Here is a 21,052-nt window from a genome sequence, read left to right as displayed (position 1 = left end):
CTCAAGAATGAGACAATTTGGCTAAGCGATTGGTAAGGCAGCCTAACATCATTAAAAAACAAACAAACAGGGGCGTCTGGGTGGCGCAGTCGGTTAAGCGTCCGACTTCAGCCAGGTCACGATCTCGCGGTCCGGGAGTTCGAGCCCCGCGTCGGGCTCTGGGCTGATGGCTCAGAGCCTGGAGCCTGTTTCCGATTCTGTGTCTCCCTCTCTCTCTGCCCCTCCCCCGTTCATGCTCTGTCTCTCTCTGTCCCAAAAATAAATAAACGTTGAAAAAAAAAATTAAAAAAAAAAACAAAAACAAACCAACCCTTTTAATCTTAAAATAATTATAGATGCACAGGAGGTTATAATTATGTATATATACAATATATAAATATTTACAATATATTAAGTTATATAATGTATATACATATATATAATTATACACGTATGACCTCTATATTGTGTAACGTGTACATACACAAACATATATTGTGTGTGTGTATCGTATATATACTATATACTAGACTGTATACTATATACACACACACACACACACACACCAAGGAGGTCCCATATTCCGGTCATCCAGCCTCCTCCAGTGGTAACATCTTGCCTAGCTATGGTACCGTAGCTCAATCAGGATGTGGATGCTGATACAACCTACTTGGTTTATTTCGGTTCCACCAGGTTTAACCAACGATCTCCTGTGTAACTCTTCGTAACCTCCACAATCGAGATACAAATTATTCTGTGTCTGTAGGGCTCTCTGCCACTTCTAATAACAATTCTCAATGTCACCACTATAGAATTGGGTGAGCACTTCATACTTTCTGGCTGATAGAATATGCTGATGAGTATCTTTACAGTGGGTGCATAGGAGTAGTAATGAAGTGAGTGGTTTATCAATGTTTAAAAATTTTTTATTTTTGAGAGACAGAGGGAGACACACACACAGAACCTGAAGCAGGCTCCAGGCTCTGAGCTGTCAGCACAGAGCCCGACACCGGGCTCGAGCTCATAAACCGTGAAATCATGACCTGAGCCGAAGTCAGACGCTTAACCGACTGAGCCACCCAGGCGCCCCGAAGAGAAGTAACTTAAAAAGGAATGGTAATGCGCATACGCTTTTGTAATCCTTTTTTATCTAAAAATTTAGAGTGAATTGTCTTATGTATCACTTAATATTTGAGTTCAGTGTCTATAAGATTCAATAGGGAACATACTGGAATCTTCCAGAACACTACTTTTGGTCAGTGCTAGCAGTGACCGTGTATTGGTGAAGCTGTGTTTGTGTGTGGGTGCCTGTGCCCCTGGATCAAATTATAGGCAAAATAGTGTTATGCAGAATTGTAAACTATTTCATACAGTAACTAAGTCTGGTGTATTCCTATGGAATATCTGCCATTTTAGCTACTCAAGAGAGGATATTACAAATTTAACGTGAAAAGTATCTACATGAAAGTCTAGAACTACTTTTCTTTCTCATTAAGTAAGTTAGAATATCTTGAATAGCCTATTAACCAGGATGGAGAAATGATCACATATTTAACATTTGTTTATTTATTTTGAGAGACAGCACAAGTGCAGAAGGGGCAGAGAGAGAGAGAGAGGGAGAGAGAGAATCTCAAGCAGGCTCTGCACTGTCAGCACAGAGCCCGACGTGCAGGGCCTGAACTCACAAAACCATGAGATCGTGACCTGAGCTGAAATCAAGAGTTGGACGCTTAACCAACTGAGCCACCCAGGCGCCCCTAAATGATCACATTTTAAAATATGGAGTCCAAAATAATACCACCTACCTTTACTTTTACATTCACTTATTATTTCTTTTGTTACTTGGAAACTTCTACTAATATAAGTGTCATAGGATTCTGAAACCACTAATTTGCCGACTGGAATGTGAGGTCTGTAATAGAAAAATGAACAAAGGCAATGAAAACATTTTGATCCCAAGACAAAGCAACTGATATTATTCTAAACTTTTTCTTTCAAGACCTTTCTGGAGTTCCATGTTTCTGTTCACCCATTTCCCTAGAAAGGATGGAGGTATAGGGAAGAGTATTTCCACTACATGGAAGTGGGGTCCAAACGTACACAATGCACAGAAATACAGGCTGTGCATGTGTGGTGTTAGAGTGACCGGCTGAAAAATGAAACATTTTTCATTTGCAGATATCACTTGCAGGATAACTCATAAGCAGTTTGACTAATCTTACCATCAGTGCTAGGTCACATTGCTAACGGGAAGCAGAGGTTAGATTGATTTCTTTCTTTCTTTCCTTCCTCCCCTTTCTTTTCTTTCTCTCCTTCCTTCCCTTCCCTTTCCTTCCAACATGTTAACTGTTCTTTTCTTTTTCTTTCATGTTTTATTTATTTATTTTCTGAGAGAGAAAGAGAATGAGCAGGGGAGGGGCAGAGAGAGGACAGAGACAGAGAATCCCAAGCTGGTTCTTGGCTGTTAGTGCAGAGCCTGAGGCGGGGCTCGAACTCACCAACTGTGAGGTCATTACCTGAGCGAAAACCCAGAGTCGGATGCTTAACCGACCGAGCCACCCAGGCGCCCCACTCTCTTTCTCTCTTTAGATCACCAGAGATTTCCTAAGCCTCTCTTCTGTAGCCTTACCCATGAGAAGCTGTAAGGATAGGTTTTATTTATTTTTACATTGTTTCCAGATTTATTGGGATAGAATTGACACTTACCGTCATGAAAGTTTAAGGTGTAAAAGTGTTGATTGGATACCCTTACATACTACAAGACGATTTCCACCGTAGTGTTGCCTAGCACTTTCGTCACGTCACATAATCAGTTTCCTTTTTGTGGTGAGAACATTTACGTTCGACCGTCTTGGCAACTTTCAAGTATGTAATACAGTATTATCAACTATAATCCCCACAGTGTGCATTAGATCCCCAGAACTTATCAACTAGAAGTTTGTACACTTTGGCTGACATCTCCCCATCCCTGCCCCCGCTCCCGTTTCTACCACATTCTACTCCTGTTTCTTGGAGTTTGGCTTTTTAGATTCCATAAACGAGTGATATCATGCGCAGATACCTCTTTGAGATACTGTATTCATTTCCTTTGAATATTTGCCCAGAAGTGGGATTGCAGGATCCTACGGGAGTTCTATCTTTAATTTTTTAAGGAATCTCCGAATTGTTTCCCATAGTGGCTACGCTGATCTACATGTTCACCAACACTCAACAACTCTTTTCTTTTTGATGACAGCCATTCTCACAGGTGTGAGGTGGTATCTCATTGTGGTTTTAAATTGCAGTTCCCTACTGGAGAGTGTTATGCTAAGTGAAATAAGTCATACAGAGAAGGACAGATTCCATATGTTTTCACTCCTATGTGGATCCTGAGAAACTTAACAGAAGACCATGGGGGGAGGGGAGGAAAAAAAATGGTTAGAGAGGGAGGGAGCCAAGAGACTCCTAAAAACTGAGAACAAACTGAGGGTTTATGGGGGGTGGGAGGGAGGGGTGGGTGGGTGATGGGTATTGAGGGCACCTGTTGGGATGAGCACTGGGTGTTGTATGGAAACCAATTTGACAATAAGTTTCATAATAAAAATTGCATTTCCCTGACCACGTGATATTGAGCATCTTTTCATGTACTTGTTAGCCATTTGTATGTCATTTTTGGAAAAATATTGGTGAAGTTCTGCCCATTTTTAATCAGATTTTTTTTGGTACCAGTTCTTCATATGTTTTAGGTATTAACCCCTTATCAGAGGTAGGATTTGTACATATGCTCTCCTATTGTGTAGGTTGCTTTTTCATTTTTTAAATTCTTTTGCTTTGCAGGAGCTTCTTAGTTTGATGTGGTCTCACTTATAAATTTTGGCGACTGTTACTTGTGCTTTTCGTGTCCCATCCAAAAAATTGTTGCCAAGAGCAATGTCAGGGAGCTTTTCCCCTATGTTTCCTTCTGGAGGTTTTATGGTTTCAGTCGTTACGTTTTAAGTCTTTAATCCATTTTGAGTTAATTTTTGTGACTGCTGTGTCTGCAGGCTGTTATACTATTTTCCCAACACCATTTATCGGAGAGACTATCCTTTCCTCACTGAGTATTCTCGGCTCCTTTATCAAATGTTAGTTGAACGTATTGGAGGGTTTATTTCTAGGCTATCAATTCTGTTCCATTGGTCTGTGCCTATTTTCATGCGAGTACCATACTGTTTGGATTACTATAGCTTTGTAGTATAATTTGAAGTCAGCAAGTGTGATGCTTCCAGCTTTGTTGTTTTTTGTTGGGTTTACTTTGGCTATTTATGATCTTTTGTGGTCTCATACAAATTTTAGGATTGCTTTTTCGATTTCTGTGGAAAACACCGTTGGGATTTTGATAGGGATTGCATTTAATCTACAGATGGCTTAGGGTAGAATGGACATTTTAATATTGTTAATTCTTCTCATCCATGAATATGGGATATCTTTCTATTTGTGTCCTCAGTTTCTTTCATTAGTCTTGCAGATTTCGGTATACAGATCTTTCACCTCTTTCACTGAATTGATTTCTAAGTCTTTTATTGTGTTTGATGCTATTGTGAATGGGATTGCTTTATTTCTCCTTTAGGTGTGTTGTTGTTAGTGCATAGAAACACAAATGATTTCTGTACGTTGATTTTGTATCCTGCAACTTTACAGAGTTTGTTGACTAGCTCTGACAGCCTTATGGTAGTCTTTAGGATTTTCTATATATAAAATCATATGATCTGCAAACAAAGACATTTTTACTTCTGTGTTTCCAGTTTGGATGCCTTTTATTTCGTTTTCTTACCTGATTGCTTTGGATAGGCTTTTTCAGTACTTTGTTGAATATGAGTGGTAAGAATTGGCCTTGTTCCTGACATTAGAGGAAAAGCTTTCAGTCTTTCACCATTGAGTTTGATGTTAGCTGCAGGCTGGTTGTATATGGCCTTTATTATGTGGAGGTGTATTCCTTCTACACCCAATTTGTTGAGCATTTTTATTATGAAGGGATGGTATATTTTGTTAAATGATTTTTCTTCCTGAGGTGAACATACGATTTTACCGTTCATTCTATGTAGTGTATCCTATATTGATTTTCGTATGTTGGACCATCCTAGCATCTGAGGGATAAATCCCACTTGGTAATGCTGGCCTTGTAAAATGAGCTGGGGAGTTGAAAGGATAGGTTTTGCAAGCAGCTATTAGGTCCATTGGGTCTGTGAGCTTATAAAATCTTCACCAGTCTTTTCTTTCTTATTTTGAACACAGACCGTCCACCTGGAACTGGGAAAAGCTCAGGGAACACAGAGACAAAGAGGAACCGAGTTTCTGTGCTTGAGGAGCCCTCAGTGTGTGGTCGAGGTGAGCCGGCTGTCGATGTAAATGGTAATTATGACGCATTGTACGAAGCCATATAAGGGGATGATCAATGCAGGGCCCTCCCATCTTGGTGACCCTGCATGTCTTCAATCTCGGCCACTTCTGCCGCTCCCCTCTCCATTTACTACTTAGGGTTGCTAGTCTAGGAGATGTGTATCTTGTTTTCGAGTACAACTGTGTCATGTTTTCTGTCTTATTTTGTCTCTCACTGTTGGTGTTTAGTGGAGGGTTGATGGAGGTAGTAGTGAGTTATCAAAGTGAATTTGCGTGGCATCTTGATCAGAATACGTTACTGCTACCACTGCAAAGGTTTACTAAAATACTCCCACGTGTCAGGCTCTGTACAAAGAGCCTTACTTGCATTCATTGAGTATAGCCCTCCCAGCGACCCTTTGGCAAATCCCGTTCATGGTTGACAAGACAGGCTCAGAAAGTTTAGAGATGAGTTGCCTATACTTAACATCATTAGCAACTCTTAGGGCCTGGATTTGAACCTGGGTCTGAGATTAATACTGGTAAACTTATCCTCCATTTTGGATGGCTTCTGAAAGTGCCTCCCTTCCCCCACCCGGCGAAGGTTGCCCTTCTGTGCACTTGGGTTTACTGTCCAGAGAGGAAGGATGCTATTCCATTTGAAGGAAACCTGCCCGCATCGAAATCACATTCCCTCAGCGGGCTTACTTCTCCTAGGAAACAACCTTCTGTGTCTCACCATACCCTGGGGATAGGGGGAGACATGAATCACCACTTTTGGGGACGCACCTCATTGTTCTGAGCAAGCTCTTTCTTCCATCATCACCTCTCATCTAGTTCCGTGGTCTCCCGGGAGCCCCAGACAGTGACAAAAGGCCACTTTGTGTGGTCTAGGGAGTCCTTTCCATGGTGAGATCACATTGTAATGTGGGAGATTTGTGGAAGTAAAGAGCAGGTAGATGCTGGGATCGAGTTCCTCCTGGCTAATTTCCGCCTTTGTCTGTTCTTGCCTTGAAGTTGAACCCATGAGAGGCTTACCACGTTTGAACTAGTTCTGATGGGGGTAGGACAGAGTCCACGCTTCCTCACCCCTGTCTACAAGCACGCGCCATGCCTCCAGCCACAACCGCAGGACTCATGGACTCCACTCAGAGTCAGGTAGGCCTCCAACCACCAGCTAGACCTGGAACCCAGGGAACCGGGTACTCGGGTAGCCTTCCTGGAATAGTATTCTTCCCAGTATGTACTCTGTTCCACACTTTGATTTAGGCTATAGGGTGGACTTCGGCCTTGAGCCCCACACCAACGTATGATTCGCTGCCCCTCTAACACTCCAGACTCATGCCCCATCCACACCTAGTCAGAGCCCTATTCTGAAGCCCTACCCAACTGGTGTATATTTTATTTTTTCTGCCTTGGTCCTTCTGACCCAGCTCCCTAAGACTGGGGCTGCTTTTTACACCCAGGCCCCAGGCTCAGTCTTGGTGCCTGTGGATGATGCTTGGATATTAGTCACCAGGCTGGTTTTTGCTTTACTGTTGACTTTTACAGAGTTAGAGGCTTCATCTCTTTCTCTCCCCCTCATATACAAAAATGATCGGATGGAATTCTGATTTTCGGTAGAGGAAAAGAAAACCTGGAATAAGGACCACGTCCTGGCCCCCAAGATGGTGCGTGGGTCTGCGTGTGCATTGCAAGGCTCAGACAGGGTGATTCTGGAAACTCTGTAAAATCAGCTTGGGAGGAACTGCAGGATGCATTTAAGGGGAAACCCAAGACATAGACTTGCCCCAGGATGGCCTGGGAGGTGCTGCGTGGTGAGTGAGGAAAATCATTTCACCAATGTTGGCAATCACTCACCCTCTTTCCAGCCCGGAGGGATGAGGGCTGTTGGACAACAATTTATTGCCTTTCCCCCAAAGGACAGAAAAACAGTTGCCACAGGGTAGATAGGACAAACTGTGAAGTACAGTTCAGCCTTGAGGAATACAGGTTTGAACTGCATGCGTTCACTCATACGCATGGAATTTTTTTTTTTTTAAATAAATACAGTAGTGTCCCTTTATTTTCTTTGATTTTCTTAACATTGTCTTTTGTCTTCCTTAGAACATACAAAATATGTGTTAATTAACTACTTATGTTACCAGTAAGGCTTCCAGTCAACAGTACGGTGTGAGTAGTTGAGTTTTGGGGAAATCAAAAGCTCTACGTGGATTTGACTGTGTGGGGGTCAGCTGCCCCACCCCCTGTGTTGTTTAAGGGTCAACTGCCTATTAGTAGGGGATCTGATGGATTTAACTGTATTTTTGAGGAATGCTAATTCCGTTAAGCAAGTAGCACTTATTAATTAATTTAGGGGGTAACCTGAAGTTTCATTTACAGAAGAGGAAAATGAATATGGAAAAAAGGCATTTTCTCCTATCTTGGCCAGAAGCTCACATTGCTTCATTTGTGGTTGGGGTAGGTATTTGAAATGAAATGTCAAGGGACACCACAAGGAGGACATTTCTGCTTCAGTTGGTCACTTGCTTCCAATTCTGCCTTATGAAACATGAACTTAATTCCCCACCACGATGGTCGTGAATATCCCTTTCTCAGGGACATTTTACAAAATGCCTGAGTGGCGTTTTGATAGTTAATTGTTCACATGTGGATTATTCGTTTGTGATCAATCTGTGAACACTTCTTTTTACTCCCCGCACAGACTGGTCTAATGGCAAGAAGCAACGAACTAGGAATGGGGAAGACGGTAAAGCAGGTTACACAGTTCCTGACATGCAGAAAATGATCAATAGAGGTTAGTTGTTGTAATCATTGTTAGGTGTGGCCACTTAAACATATGACTTTAGGCAAGCTGCTGGGACTCTCTTATAGATTAGAGTGGCTTGCCTACACTCTGGGGTTCCAGCAATAATAAATGAAGATAAAGACAATTAGAAATACTTTGAAAGAGGACAATCCAAGGCAAGACCTTGTGATTTCCCTTATCACCCAACAAGCTTCTGGAACCACATCATCACTAGCCGGTGCATAATCCTGGAGTGCAAAGTGGTTTTATTATTCCCTGAAAGAGATATAATAAAGTCAGGAAAGTCCAATGTGTGGGGCTTTCCTAAATATAAGGGAACTATATATATTATATATTATTATAATATAATATAATATAATATGATATAATATAATATAATATAATATATATGTAACATATGTAATATATATATGTATATATTATATATCATATATATGTATATATATGTATATATACATATATATGATATATATGGATATATATGATATATATGTATATATACACCATATATATGTATCTGTATATATATACACATATATATACATATATACATATATACACCATATATATGTATCTCTATATATACACATATATATACATATATACATATATATGTATATATATGGTATATATAGATATATATATGAATATCGTATATATACAGCATATATATGTATCTATATATATACACCATATATACATATATACGTATATATCCATATATATGATATGAACAACATATATATATGTTATATGTATAACCTTAAATATAAAGGGATGTTGGCTTTCTCCAGTTGTGGGTTTTCAAAATCAGAACTTGACTTCCACCAATATGGACAACTGCCCACAGGCTACATCTAGTCCTTCCTCTTCGTGGTTAGCCTGGCGTAGAAAAGTGCTTCCGCATCGACTCTGGGAAGTAGCAGCGCGGAGGGTTACCTGTAGGTTGTATCAACACTCAGGTTGGCTGCAGCTAACTCTGATGGAGGTATCCACGCAGGTAAGGTGTTCCCAGCAACCCATTTTGTCCACTCAAATAAGCCAGGCTCTACACGGATCTTCAAGTGATTTTCTTGTTGTAGACCTTAGAGGTAAAATAAAATGAAGATGAAGGCAATACCACTGTGTTCTCAGTGGAGAAGTAAATCAGAGGCCAAGTTGCTATAAAACTTCGGGTAAATCTGTTCTCTTTTACCCGTTGCTCTACACGGCTATAAGAAGGTGGAAAGCATGTGGGTTTGGACAAGGGTTTTTAATTTCCATGTGTGACAGACATTCGAGTTTAATAGTCTGGCCACACCAACAGGATGTATGCTGGCTTTAAGTGGTCTCTGACTTAAGGAAAAGAACACAAGTCCTTCCCCCATATAATGTATACACTTCTGTGACTACAATTCCTTTTTCTAAGGTAAGTCCCAAGATTGCCTTACTAAGGAACTTAAGGGGTGCCAGGGTGGCTCATGGCTTGAGCATCCGACTCTTGATTTTGGCTCAGGTCATGACTCCAGGGTTGTGGGATCGAGCCCTGTGACTAGCCTGCCTAAGATTCTCTCCTTCTCTCTCCCAGACTCTCTCGCTCTCAACAACAAACAAAATTTCAGAAAGTCTCTTAGCATCCACTACTCTACAATAGCTTACACTGTATTTGAATATCATGTAAATTACTCATTTTCTCTACCAGAAAATCCAATGTTGAATATTTGCAAGTGCCAGTGCACAAGTCTTGTGTTTTTTCAAAGGGTGATTACTCACAGAGTGGGACTGGTCCCTTTTTAACATTCTTTGTATTGCCTTTTGCCCAGTTTTTCTGTGCAAATTTAGTACATACGGTATTTTAATACACACATGTATTCTGGTTTACTTAAGGAAGTCTCAAAGATAGTGTAAATTCTTCATTGGCTTGGCTATTTCTGGCTCCTTTGTTTTTTGGTATAAGTGAATAGTTCCCCTCTGTTTCTACTACTCTTCCTTCCCATGAAATGAGACTGGAGATCCCTGTAACTCAAGCATCCCCAGATTTTCGGGTGAAAGTTGTGTATCTTTATAGCAATGGTACTTTTAAAGTCATCCAATTAACTAAAGAAACAAGGATGATTAAGATTTGTAGACACTTAGGAGCATCGTTGCTACTATAAACGAGAAGCAACCAGAGCAGAGTGGGAGGAAATGATTTCACTGTTTCACTGCAAAAAAGGGATCACTCTGTAGGCTCCAAATTATTGCTAGACAACGATATTCTACAAGGCTACCATTCATCCAAGAGGGCTTTGCATTTTCAAGAGAAAAATTGTTTATCCTTTCATCTTATTTAGGCCACCAGAGTATGATTTGGGGACTCTTTGCAAAGACCTCTTCCATAGGAATCCTGGCTAAAAATTGCAAAAGTTTTTAAGTTTTTCTTTTCTTTGAGAGGAAAAGTACAAGTGAGAGAGAGGCAGAGAGCGAGAGGCACCGAATCCGAAGCAGGCTCTGAGCTGTCAGCACGGGGCTCGAACCCACAAACTGGGAGATCATGGCCTGAGCCGAAGTCAGATGCTTAACCAACTGAGCCACCCAGGCGCCCCTAAAAATTCCCAATGTGAAGCTCTCAATTGGCTCATGTCCCATGAGTCCAGGGTAATTTGGGTGTGGGGCTGCCTAGAGGCAGAAGGGTGGAGTTAGTCGACCTTTGTCGAGTCTAACCTTTCAAGATGTTGTACGCAGTCTGAACACAACGCAGAGATGGGGAGCAGTAGACGTGGTCGATAATGGTGTTGCTCTCTAATAAGGCTTCACCTGCAAAGGAAGGCAGACCGTTTGCTGAATTCACCCAGCCTCAGCTGGACCTCCGTGTGGGAGGGGGTGGCGGGCAGAGCCTGCGAACCCCTTTTTCAGCGGGGGCTCACACAGAGCCGGCAGTATCAGCCTCGTTTCTGGCCCATCCCCTCATCTGGGTTCCCATGAAAGAGCCCCGGTGGAAGACCCCCCGCCTCGTCTTTTTCTCTGCTTCTCTCTGGTGCTAACGAGCAGCAACTTACCCATCTAGGAGAGACCCCGAAACCTGACCGTGCTCTGATTTGCCACTTGTGATGTAAGCGAGATGGTTTCTATTGTGACCGTTAGGTCTTGTTTCACACTTAGCCCGTGCCGAACAAGATCTCAACCTGTCATCGTCTTATTAGAGAACAGAGGTAGATCCCAACACCTGCTGCTTCCACACTTCCTCACAGAATACGCTTCTTTTCTCTACTGGATAAAGTCTAGATGCCTTAATATGGGGGGCAAGGTCTTCCGTAAACTTGTCTTTATCCGCGTCACCGACCTTCTCTCCTGTGTGGCTCACAAGCCATGTTCTAGAAAACGAGAGCTTTTTCCCAAGGACTTTTGATATTATTTCTCACATCTATGACTTCGTTTTTCTCCCCTCTTGGGAACACACTTCCCACCTTCCCGCTCTTTCTCTACCCAGCTGACTTCCCTTCTCTTTGTGTGTGCGTGTGTTTTAATGCTCCCATATTACTCTGTACACAGTTCTATTCCTGACAATACCAGACTGTACAAGTTTGTTCCCCTGAGGGCGGGGACTCTGCTTGCGACCCCAGCACCTAGCAAAGGACCTCGCCCCAAGCGATCAGTGAATATGCTGTCTCTGCCTGGCAGGTATGGAACAGACCTGCAAAGAACGGACCGTCTTCAAAGGATCAGTTGGCCTGTCTACATCCAGCCACTCCAGGATTCTCCTCCCCTGCGCAGTAGACGCTGACCTTGCCCCATCACTGGGCCACACAGCCCTCAAGGGGTCACACCTGCTTCACTTTGGTAAACCGGCCTAGCGCCCAGCACAGTGTCCTGAACTTAATGGTTATGTAATAAATCCCTTTTGAATTGGAGAAATACACTACTTGTAGGAAAGTTGGAGGAAGCCCTGGGAAGTGTCCTGGCCTGCCCACTGGAACCTGGCCTGCCCACTGCTCCTTTGGAAGGAGCAGCCAGGAGAGGCTGTGCAATCACCCCAGGACACTCACCCACCAGTCTTGCTTGCATACATCCAAACACGGTGATCGGAGCATCTTTCTCATAGTCCCGGAAACCACCACTCCGCTGAGGTAAGCTATGAGGCATGTTCAGGTTGGTGCGTATGTAGCGGCCTGGAAAGAAAAGAAAAAAAAAAAAAAAAATCAGACAAAAGACGACTTTCTGTTTTCCTCAGGACTTCTGTTGCGGATCCCGACAGCCCTCCACTTCCATTCCTTGTTTGGCCAAAGACACCGAATTGAACTTTCTAGAAACTTATTGAGGCTGACGCTTTTTCTGTGGTAGAGTCTTGGAATCCGCCCCTCCGTTCTACTGACAGAAAACTACCCCTTGCCACGTCTGTGTGAAAGTAACAACCGTACACTGGAAGGCAGGAGGATTCTGTGCTATGCCGGCTTCTCTTGGACATGTCACTCAAAGGGAACTGGAACCAAAATGAGCCAGGGTGATTTAATGGAGGCAATTCTGGCCACAGAATCAGGACACCTGTCTCTGCCTCTGCCAAACGACCACGGGCGAGACATTTGTTTCTTTGGTCCTTGGTGTCCCAGTTTATGGAATAGGGGACAAGAACACTTACCTCTTCGCTAACACTCAAGACAATCGGGAAGGACTCAGATTGTAACACATTCTAGGCATTTCCTATATAGCACGGGAACCAGGAAGGACCCCCGTCTAGACGAATGTAGCTTGACTGTGCCCCCTAGAGGCCATAAAAGGTACGCCGATGCTAAGCAGGCCAACGCAGCACTCACCTTTGGCATCAAAGCACTGGGATAGCCAGTACTTCCCAAACACAACATCCATCCTCTCACCGTGCCGACACACAAAGAGGCATCTCTTCTGAGGGCCAGGCTGGCTATTGACCCTGAGGGGCTGCAGAGCAAGAAAGGCCATTAGTGGGGGGGGGGGGGGGCCCCCGGAAAGCACAGAAGAAAACGGACATGTCCTGGAGCCAGGTGCCAGATGAGCAGAACTGAGCTCTAGGACAAGGGCCCTGCAACGATCTTGGATTAACGTTGGCAGGTCTGTAACACAGTGGGGGCAGGAAGACGCCTCCTACAGACCTCACAAGTTAGTTTGAGGCTCAGATGAGATGAATGGCACGCGTTCTGCAAAATCAGAAGGGCTGTGAAAATTGCCTCACCGTTGCGGTTGCGGTTGCCGGTGTGGGACTAGCATTTGGCCGGTAGGGGAACGGGCAGACCACTTGGGCTACCGCTCAGAGGTACATCCAGCCAGTACATGCCTCTAGTCATCTAGCCCCCCTCTACAGGGATACTTCATCAACTTCAGAGGGCGAGGACTGTTAATCACAACAGTGCCTGCCTCCCCTCTAACACATGGTGGGTAGACCGAATGGACGGTCTCCTCCAGCAACGAGGTTCTTCTCTGGCTATTCTAATCGTACTTTTGGCTCTCTTGTCTGGCTACACGCGCGTTGGTGTTCCCGCAAATGGTTCAGGGAGGTCAGCGGTGACGAAATAGGCCAGTCTAGTTAAAGGCGTGTCCAAATGACCTTGGGTTCTGGAAGTGCTGGGTGGATCCTTCCACATGTTTCTATATTCCTTCCTTCTGATGGTCAGCTATTCCCCGTTTGCTTCGTGTGGTCACCTTCATGGAGGCTGGTACTTTACACGTGCTGCCCGTTAGTTGCCCCGACAGGGTTAATAGGTGGGATAATGGCATGATCTTTCCTGTTTCTTCTCCTGCTCGTCCCTAATTCGGGCCCTGGGCTCCAGCCAATGTGATCTAGTCTCTCAATCCTCCACTTGCCTCTGCCTCTCTTGTTCCAAACGATCCCCACCCCCACATTCTCCATTTTGCAACATCTCTGGCATCTGTTGAGCACTCAGACATACATACAGGTGCCAGGCACTGTGCCGAGGGCCTTATTTTCTTTTTAATCTCACGATGGCCTATGAAACGGAACTATTACGACTTTACAGGTAACACGTCCTTCCCTCTGTAGAACCTCTCTCCCTCTGCCAGCCTAGACCCAGATGCCGGTAGGTGCGATCAGTACCACCCACCCGACTCTCCCTGGCCTTAAATTCTGTGCGTCTTTTATAAAATTGTGCGTCGTCGCCCCCAAGAGACCTAGGACCCTTGGGGGCACCGAGGGCAAGCCCTCACACCCCGCAAAGACGTGCTCAGTGAATCCTGAAGCAGAGTCGAGGATGCGGCCCCGATGGTCAGCCTTACCTGCGTGGGCTGGCAGATGATAGTCAGGGGAGCCGTCTCCCCCAGGCCCTGGTCCTCATACTGCCGTCTGTCCACCACACCATCGCCAAATGAGAGGGCGTTAGAAGACGCCGTGTTCAAGATGGAGTGAGAACTATAGGGGAAGATGAGGACGCCGTGAACTGTTTGGGCCAGGAGTCATTAGCACGTCACCCTTGGGCTCAAGGGGGAGCGTGGGAATTCGCGGGAAACACGCCCAGGGCGACGGGTGGGAAAGCCGAGGAGGCGACACCCCCTTTCGGGAGGGGAACAGCTTGTTCTCTACTTAGGTCTTGCAGTGGCTAAACTAGGGGAAGATGGGTTTCTGTACTTGGAACAGATGTGTTCATCTCTCTGGGTAGGGATGGGGCCCTGAGTTCGTGCCAATCAGGATGCCACCGCCGCGGCTGGCGCCGAAGGCATGTTGAAGAATAATGAATTTTCAATTTTGTGCCATGGTTTCCAGCTATTTTTGTGGCTCCAAAGAAGAAAACAAGTCCTGTTGCCTTTAATCTTTTCCATGGCGATTTCCACCCGAACTGACAAACGAGAGGGAGGATCTGTACTGTCTCCACCAGTGTGCCTGTGGCTCTTAACTGATGGAGGAAACCCGATGGCCATCATCCTCTCTTCCACCGTCTTCGGTGGCCCCACCCCTCTCCCCAACTCAGTAACACCTCCAACACGATGATTAAACACAGAATTCTCTCGGAGGAAGCCGTTCTCGCCAGATGTATGGAGCCGTGGGCCAAGAGCTCTCATTTCTGGGTTTTACACCGTAGCTACAGAAGCCCCAAAGAGGCCTCGCTGACAGCGAGGCAGCAAATTATGCCATGTTTGAGTTACTGTGATTAGTAAGTCCTCCAAAAGGCTTTATCTAATAAACACTGCAATTCAACTACGGTCGCAAGGCGAATCCAGTGAACATCTCTTTCTGCCTCACTGAGCGGTGTTCAAGGGAGAGCATTTGCATTTGAGATTTCTCGCTTCTTTGCAGCCAGGGTAGCCGTATGTTTCAATCTGCTCAACCCCGGGTCCTGGTCTGTACCTGTTGACCTACTCTGTTCAGGAATATTTCATTTTAACACAGCAGTATTCTTCGAATTTCATTTTGGAAAAGCCCTTTTTATAGTCAGCGATGTAACAAAGCTAACTGGCTGTTAGGAAAACAGTTTTTTTTTTTTTTAAGGCTCTTAAGAATTTTAGGATCCCCTTCCAGTCTCTTTTTTTTTTGACTGTAAATAGACTCCTCCTACTGACAAAGGCTTCAGAAGCCTCACACCCTGCAGAAGTGGCCTTTCAGCCCTAGTGCATATCAGAATCGCCAGGAGAGCTTTAAAAAAAAATACACGGCTGGGCCCGACTTGTCACAGATTGTGATTCAGCAGATCTGGGCGCGGAGGGGGGTGGGGGTGGGGGATGGGGGGGTGGCGGGAAGCTGTCATCTAACAAAGCTGCATCAGCAAGTGTGACGTGCAGCCTGAGAGACCAACTGGAAAAATTAAGCGACTGTAGACCAAGAAAATCTAGTGCCATTCACAGTCGGAGAGACAGGCTGTTCTCCTTTGCAAACATCACAGTTAAAGAAAATTTGGTTTCGCCGTCTGATTCATCAAAGCTTCGGGGCCTGAAGTGTCTGGATAGACAGAATCGGCTTGACGTCCTGCTTGTACACGTCCCTTAATTTCTTTATTACAGCTGTGAAGACACTGGCAGAGTCCCTCCTCTCTCTCTCTCTCCCCTCTCCAGCTCGGTTGGCACGGAGAATGCCGACCTTCTTCTCAACTGTCACTGTAATCAAAGGACCGGGCTCACTTTGAGACAGTCTGGTGCTGTCACTCCCATTAAGACAACAGTCAGATGCTTTGTGCTGAGCGATTGCGTAGGGAGGAAGCTGAGCCTGATACCCAGGACATCTTCTCAAGGACCAGGGCCAGGTGCTGGCACTTTCCCAGACACAGCAGTCCTGTGCGCAAGCCCGGAAGGACCGGCCAGCCCCCACCCATAATTCAAAGGACACAGTGGGGCTTCACCAACTGACAAGTACTGAGAGACACTCAGAACCAGGCGAGATGCCCTAGTCAGGGTCCTCAGGGGCCACCCGGGTGGCTCGGTCGGTCGAGCGGCGGACTTCCCCTCGGGTCATGATCTCGCGGTTTGGGAGTTCGAGCCCCACGTTGGGCTCGCTGTCAGCGCAGAGCCCGCTTCAGAGCCTCTGTCTTCCTCTCTCTCTCTCTGCCCCTCTCCTGCTCACACTTTCTCTCTCAAAAATAAATAAACGTTAAAAAATAGCTAAAAAATACTTTCTTATGAGTGACTTAGAACTGAGGAGAACCGGGCAGAAAGGGCGATGAACGGTCACTCCCTGTGGCCTGAGTCCCCTCTGCGACCTGCCACCGGGTCGGCCAGGTCACTGAAGGAGCATCTCCTGTGGCTGTACCTCCTCAAGGCTAACTTTAGTTGGGGGAGAGAGAAGATCCGTCTTATCAGGAGCCTCCTTACATCCTTTCTGCTTCTGGAGTTAAATAGGAAAGTACAGTTCTTCTATAGGATCACCTCGGGAAGAGACATTTGATTGGACAAGCATGTAAGAGAGGACTGGAAAACACGAGGTAGAAAAATCAGAAAGCTACCAGCCTTTTAGCTTCAGTGCTATTACGGGCGTGGCACTTACCCGTGTAAAGCTAAGTCCTTCACTGTGGTCTTTATAACGCTCCTGTGAGGTAAATGCCAATTATCCTCCCCGCCTTATAGAGTAACAGACGGGGGCTCAGAGAGGTAATGTAACTTGGCCAAGGTCACACAGCTTTTAAGTGGGGGTGTTAAGATTTGAACCCAAGATTGGCGGCCTAAAAACTCAAATTCTTGATTACGGGGTCCTAACACCTAACACTAGCCTTTCCCCACTCTCAGCAGCACTGGCTGCGGAAGCTGACAGTTTCAGATACGGTTCCAGGGCAGCAGCATCGGTAGGGACCTCTCCAGAGAAAAGGAGGTGGCACGCAAACGTCCCTGTGGTCCGTGGACCCATGTTTCCGCCTGAGCTCTAATTTGGACAGCGGTGGGTCTGGAAACAGTACTCTGGCATGGGTCAGCAGGCCTTCTCCCACCTACTCTGCTCCAACTTCTAGCCCGACTTTTTTTTTTAAAAAAAAAAAAAGGTCTGAGAGCTGTGCATCATATCATCTTAGCGTTCACTGTATCCACGGATAATATGCTTCACTCGTTTTTCTAAGGGATAAAACGGTGACTTTGGAAACACAACGTAGATGTTCAGAAGCCTTTCTGAGAACGCAAATGTTTGGGGGAACACGAGGCAGCTTTGACCTTGCGACTGTGCCCTGAAAAGCTAGATGTTCCCGGGCGGGGGTGGACCAAAAGGAAGCGGAAGGAATTGCTGGGTAGGGGGTTGTTAAGGAGGAAGGTGTTCTCTCCCATCTTTGGGTTTGTGGTTTGCCTGCTTGCTGCTGACTGGGGGGGAGAGAACCTTTCCTTTTCTCCCTCCGGGCAACGCGCTCCCTGAAAGTGCCCCTCTCGCCTTCTCTCCCGTGGCGGTAATAACGATGTTAGACGCACCACGCAGCTGGTGCTCGGAGCTTCCGGCTCTCAGCCACGTTGGCACAGAGCAAGAACAAGAGAGAGGAAAAACAAATCAGCAGGCGCACCCTGGCGAGACGCCTGCGTGTGCTAGGGAAGGGCTGGCTGGCTTTGAGCGTCTCCGATTAAGAAAGAGAAGGTGCCTCCTGTGCCCGTTTCATCTACAGCACGGGCCACGCTGACCGAGCGACCAGTTTGGTTTGGGGGCAAACCAGTCGTGAGGGAGGGGTGGAAAGTTCCCACTCTAGAGGACACTAGGGGCCCCGCCTGTCTTTTTACAGCTCTGGCAGTTGCCCATTTCTTTAGACGGTCTCTCTCTCTCTAGGTGCTTATGCGCCACGTCGGAGGACTCGCTCAAGGCCACCTAGCAGGCGAGCGGCAGTTAGGTCTCCTGACCCTTGCAAAGCCTTCCACTGCCGGTCTGGCTGGCTTATTGGGAACCTGCCCAGCGGTTCTGGGGAGTCAGACCACTCTTGAGCAACGGCCCAGGACAGAGCGGACAGGAGCCCCAAAAGCACTGGGATGACCCATGCTTCACAGCCAGGCAGATGGACCCCCGCGCGGGGCCCGCCGCCCCCCCTCCCCCCCCCCCCCCCCAAGCTGCCTCAGTTGAGTCTCTGACCAGGGACTCCGTTCCATCAAATGGGGCAGGCAGCGAGAAGCGGAGCGGACCCATCCCTCATTTTCCCATGCCCCAGGTCGGCCCTTCCCTGAACGTCCTGAACCAACAGCTTTCCTCCCATCTCCCGAGCCCGTTTCCCCACCATCTGCCCACAGCCCGTGGTGGTCTCCCAAAGCAGCAGGTGAAGAACGCGAGTCTGCTTACCCGTGAAATATCCAGGTGCTGCATTCGTCGGCCTTGGTGATGTAATTCTCCGGCAACAGTCCGGAGCAGCCCGTGGTTAAGGACGTGCCGTAGATCCAGCCCTCGCTGGTGCTGGTCTGCTCCATCGGAGACATGAAGACGAAATCCCCAGGGACCAGCTCTAGCTCGTCGTCATTCTGTGGGGTGTACGGGTAGATCACCTGGAGCGTCTGAGAGAGGAGGAGAGGGAGGAGTGAGGCCCAGTCCGAGCGCCTCCGGGGCACGTCTGCATGTCCTGCTTCCAGATGCGGACCTTGCAGGCGCCCCTGGGGTCTGCAGGCTCTGAGTAGATTTGCACTCCGATCCGAAAGCATGTCTCCCCCCCAAGGTATTGTAGATGTGTGCCTGGTCCTGCTGGATGGTTCCAGACTTCCCTTCAGGCAGGCCTTTCTTCCTTTCGGGATTCAAGATAGTTTTCTGAAATTTATCTGAAAGCCCGTAGGTGCTCTGTTAAGCTGCTATACAAATGGGGTTGGACCTATCTCCCCTTCTCCATCTGCGGTAGGCACCCTAATAGACACCTGAAACCCCACTCATGGAAAGCCAGTCTTCCGTATGGGGGTTACAGACGGTCTGGGTGCAGACACTCTCCTGTAGGAAGGCTTTGGGAGCGACGCATTTCCCCTTATAAGTCACTCTGGGGCTTAAACAAGGCAGTCTCTGCCTTCAAGGATCTTTCTTTAAACCTACATTAAAAAAAAAATTTTTTTTTTAACGTCTATTTTTGAGGGGGAGGGGAAGGGGCAGAGAGGCAGAGGGAGACACAGACTCCTAAAGCAGGCTCCAGGCTCCCAGCAGTCGGCACAGAGCCCGACGCGGGGCTCGAACTCCCAAACCTTGAGATCATGACCTGAGCCGAAGTCCGATGCTTAACCAACTGAGCCACCCTGGCGCCCCTAAACCTACGTTTTCGACAAAGACCTTGAAAGAAAAATATCTTTCACAGCCATCAGCGTATACGGTACGTCTGTGTAACCAGCTTTCACCGGCAACCAGATGGAAACCACGTGTCTCTTCTCTGGGCTCATAAAGAGCCTTCAGAGCCAACCAGAGGCCATACTGCTTGGCTGACGCCCTTGATGTTTTGCGTCCTTTCCCGGTAGACACAAACAGCATGGGCACGAAGATATTTTGGAAAAACATCGTCCTGATTTCTCATTAACAGCAAGGGTCCTCAATTGTAAGGAAGACATTTCTATCCTATTTATCTCACATGGGACACTGAGATGGAGATACTTTAACAGACTTTCCTGAAGTTCCAAAGTCATTCCTGGCAGGCTAACCATTCTGCTTCCACCTTCAGGCTGTTAACTTGGGCCTCTGTTTTCTCATCGGTAACCTGATGCCTGGATTATAACAGTTAATGAGACCATCTAAGGAAACTCTTTAGGACGGAGCCCGTATCCAGAAGGCACATCATTATGTCTATTGAACCAGGACACCTGATCTGCCTTCTCGCCTGATGCCCCGGACTGTGTGCTCGTGAGCTAATCAGCTCTCTCTGTGTCTGTCAAGGTGACACATCGGAACGTGTTTCATGGAACTTCCTTCTGGAAGTCTCTAAGGAAAGGCACTGGCAAAAAGGTGATTTTTTTTTTCCTCAGAGAATGCAAATAAAAATGCACAGGACTCCGTGGTACCGCTGGATTCTGATTTTCCTTTTGCTTGGGGCCCCTGTTTCTTTCCCTATTTCTTTTCCAGTATCTTTCAGCTCCAGATCGTTGCCCCTGGTGGCCTCCTGCTCCTTCCCCTGTCCTCTGCCACGTTCGTGCTCAAACCACCATTTCCAAACTAGCCAGGGAGGTAGTTTCTGCTTCGTTGTGAAAACAGCTTGCGGAAAGAAAAGAAAAACTCTCTTAAACTAGGTATGCGATGATCCACCAAAAGGAACACTCCTTTTCCCGGAACAGGGTGGAGAGAGGCACCGAGTCATGGGGGAACAAGTCGAAACTTCTCTTAGATCCTCAAGCACAGCATAGTTTTGACTAATTAATTATGCCTTTGGCCCAGAAGTGTCTTTCCTTTGAGAAACTCAAAGTGACTTCAGAACACTCGTTCCCCCTATCACTTGGCGGGGGCAGGGTGAGTATTCTGTCTCCAGGTTACCTCCAGGGAAATCGAGGCACAGCAAAGGAGCATAGGAGACCTTGTGTCCTAGGACCTTGTGTCCTAGACCTTGTGTCCTAGGGTAGTTAGGCGACAAGGAGCTTCGATTTATTGAATAAGCA

The 21,052-nt window shown here is 46.4% G+C and overlaps 1 protein-coding gene and 1 long non-coding RNA gene across 3 annotated transcripts in view; one reads left to right on the top strand and one right to left on the bottom strand.

The window, feature by feature from the left end:
• UBASH3B (ubiquitin associated and SH3 domain containing B) overlaps positions 1-21,052 on the bottom strand; it is a 137,350-nt gene that overhangs the window by 3,339 nt on the left and 112,959 nt on the right. For both annotated transcript variants that reach the window (XM_040483342.1, XM_040483343.1), the window contains exons 6-12: positions 18,786-18,994; positions 14,345-14,477; positions 12,895-13,015; positions 12,130-12,252; positions 10,808-10,900; positions 9,065-9,209; positions 1,785-1,891 (exon numbers count right to left, since the gene is read on the bottom strand). In XM_040483342.1, coding sequence (XP_040339276.1) covers positions 1,785-1,891; positions 9,065-9,209; positions 10,808-10,900; positions 12,130-12,252; positions 12,895-13,015; positions 14,345-14,477; positions 18,786-18,994 — 931 coding nt within the window. The remainder of the gene's footprint in view (positions 1-1,784; positions 1,892-9,064; positions 9,210-10,807; positions 10,901-12,129; positions 12,253-12,894; positions 13,016-14,344; positions 14,478-18,785; positions 18,995-21,052) is intronic.
• Positions 6,143-9,054, top strand: LOC121035554 (uncharacterized). Its single transcript, XR_005792955.1, has 4 exons — positions 6,143-6,225; positions 6,334-6,474; positions 8,021-8,113; positions 8,976-9,054. It is a non-coding gene; the product is annotated as an uncharacterized LOC121035554 (long non-coding RNA).

This window comes from Herpailurus yagouaroundi, unplaced genomic scaffold, assembly GCF_014898765.1.
Source record: "Herpailurus yagouaroundi ecotype Mexico unplaced genomic scaffold, PumYag 161, whole genome shotgun sequence".
Classification (NCBI taxonomy): domain Eukaryota; kingdom Metazoa; phylum Chordata; class Mammalia; order Carnivora; family Felidae; genus Herpailurus; species Herpailurus yagouaroundi.
The sequence above is the reverse complement of the archived record's forward strand: the minus strand, read 5'-3'. Positions and strand labels throughout refer to the sequence as shown.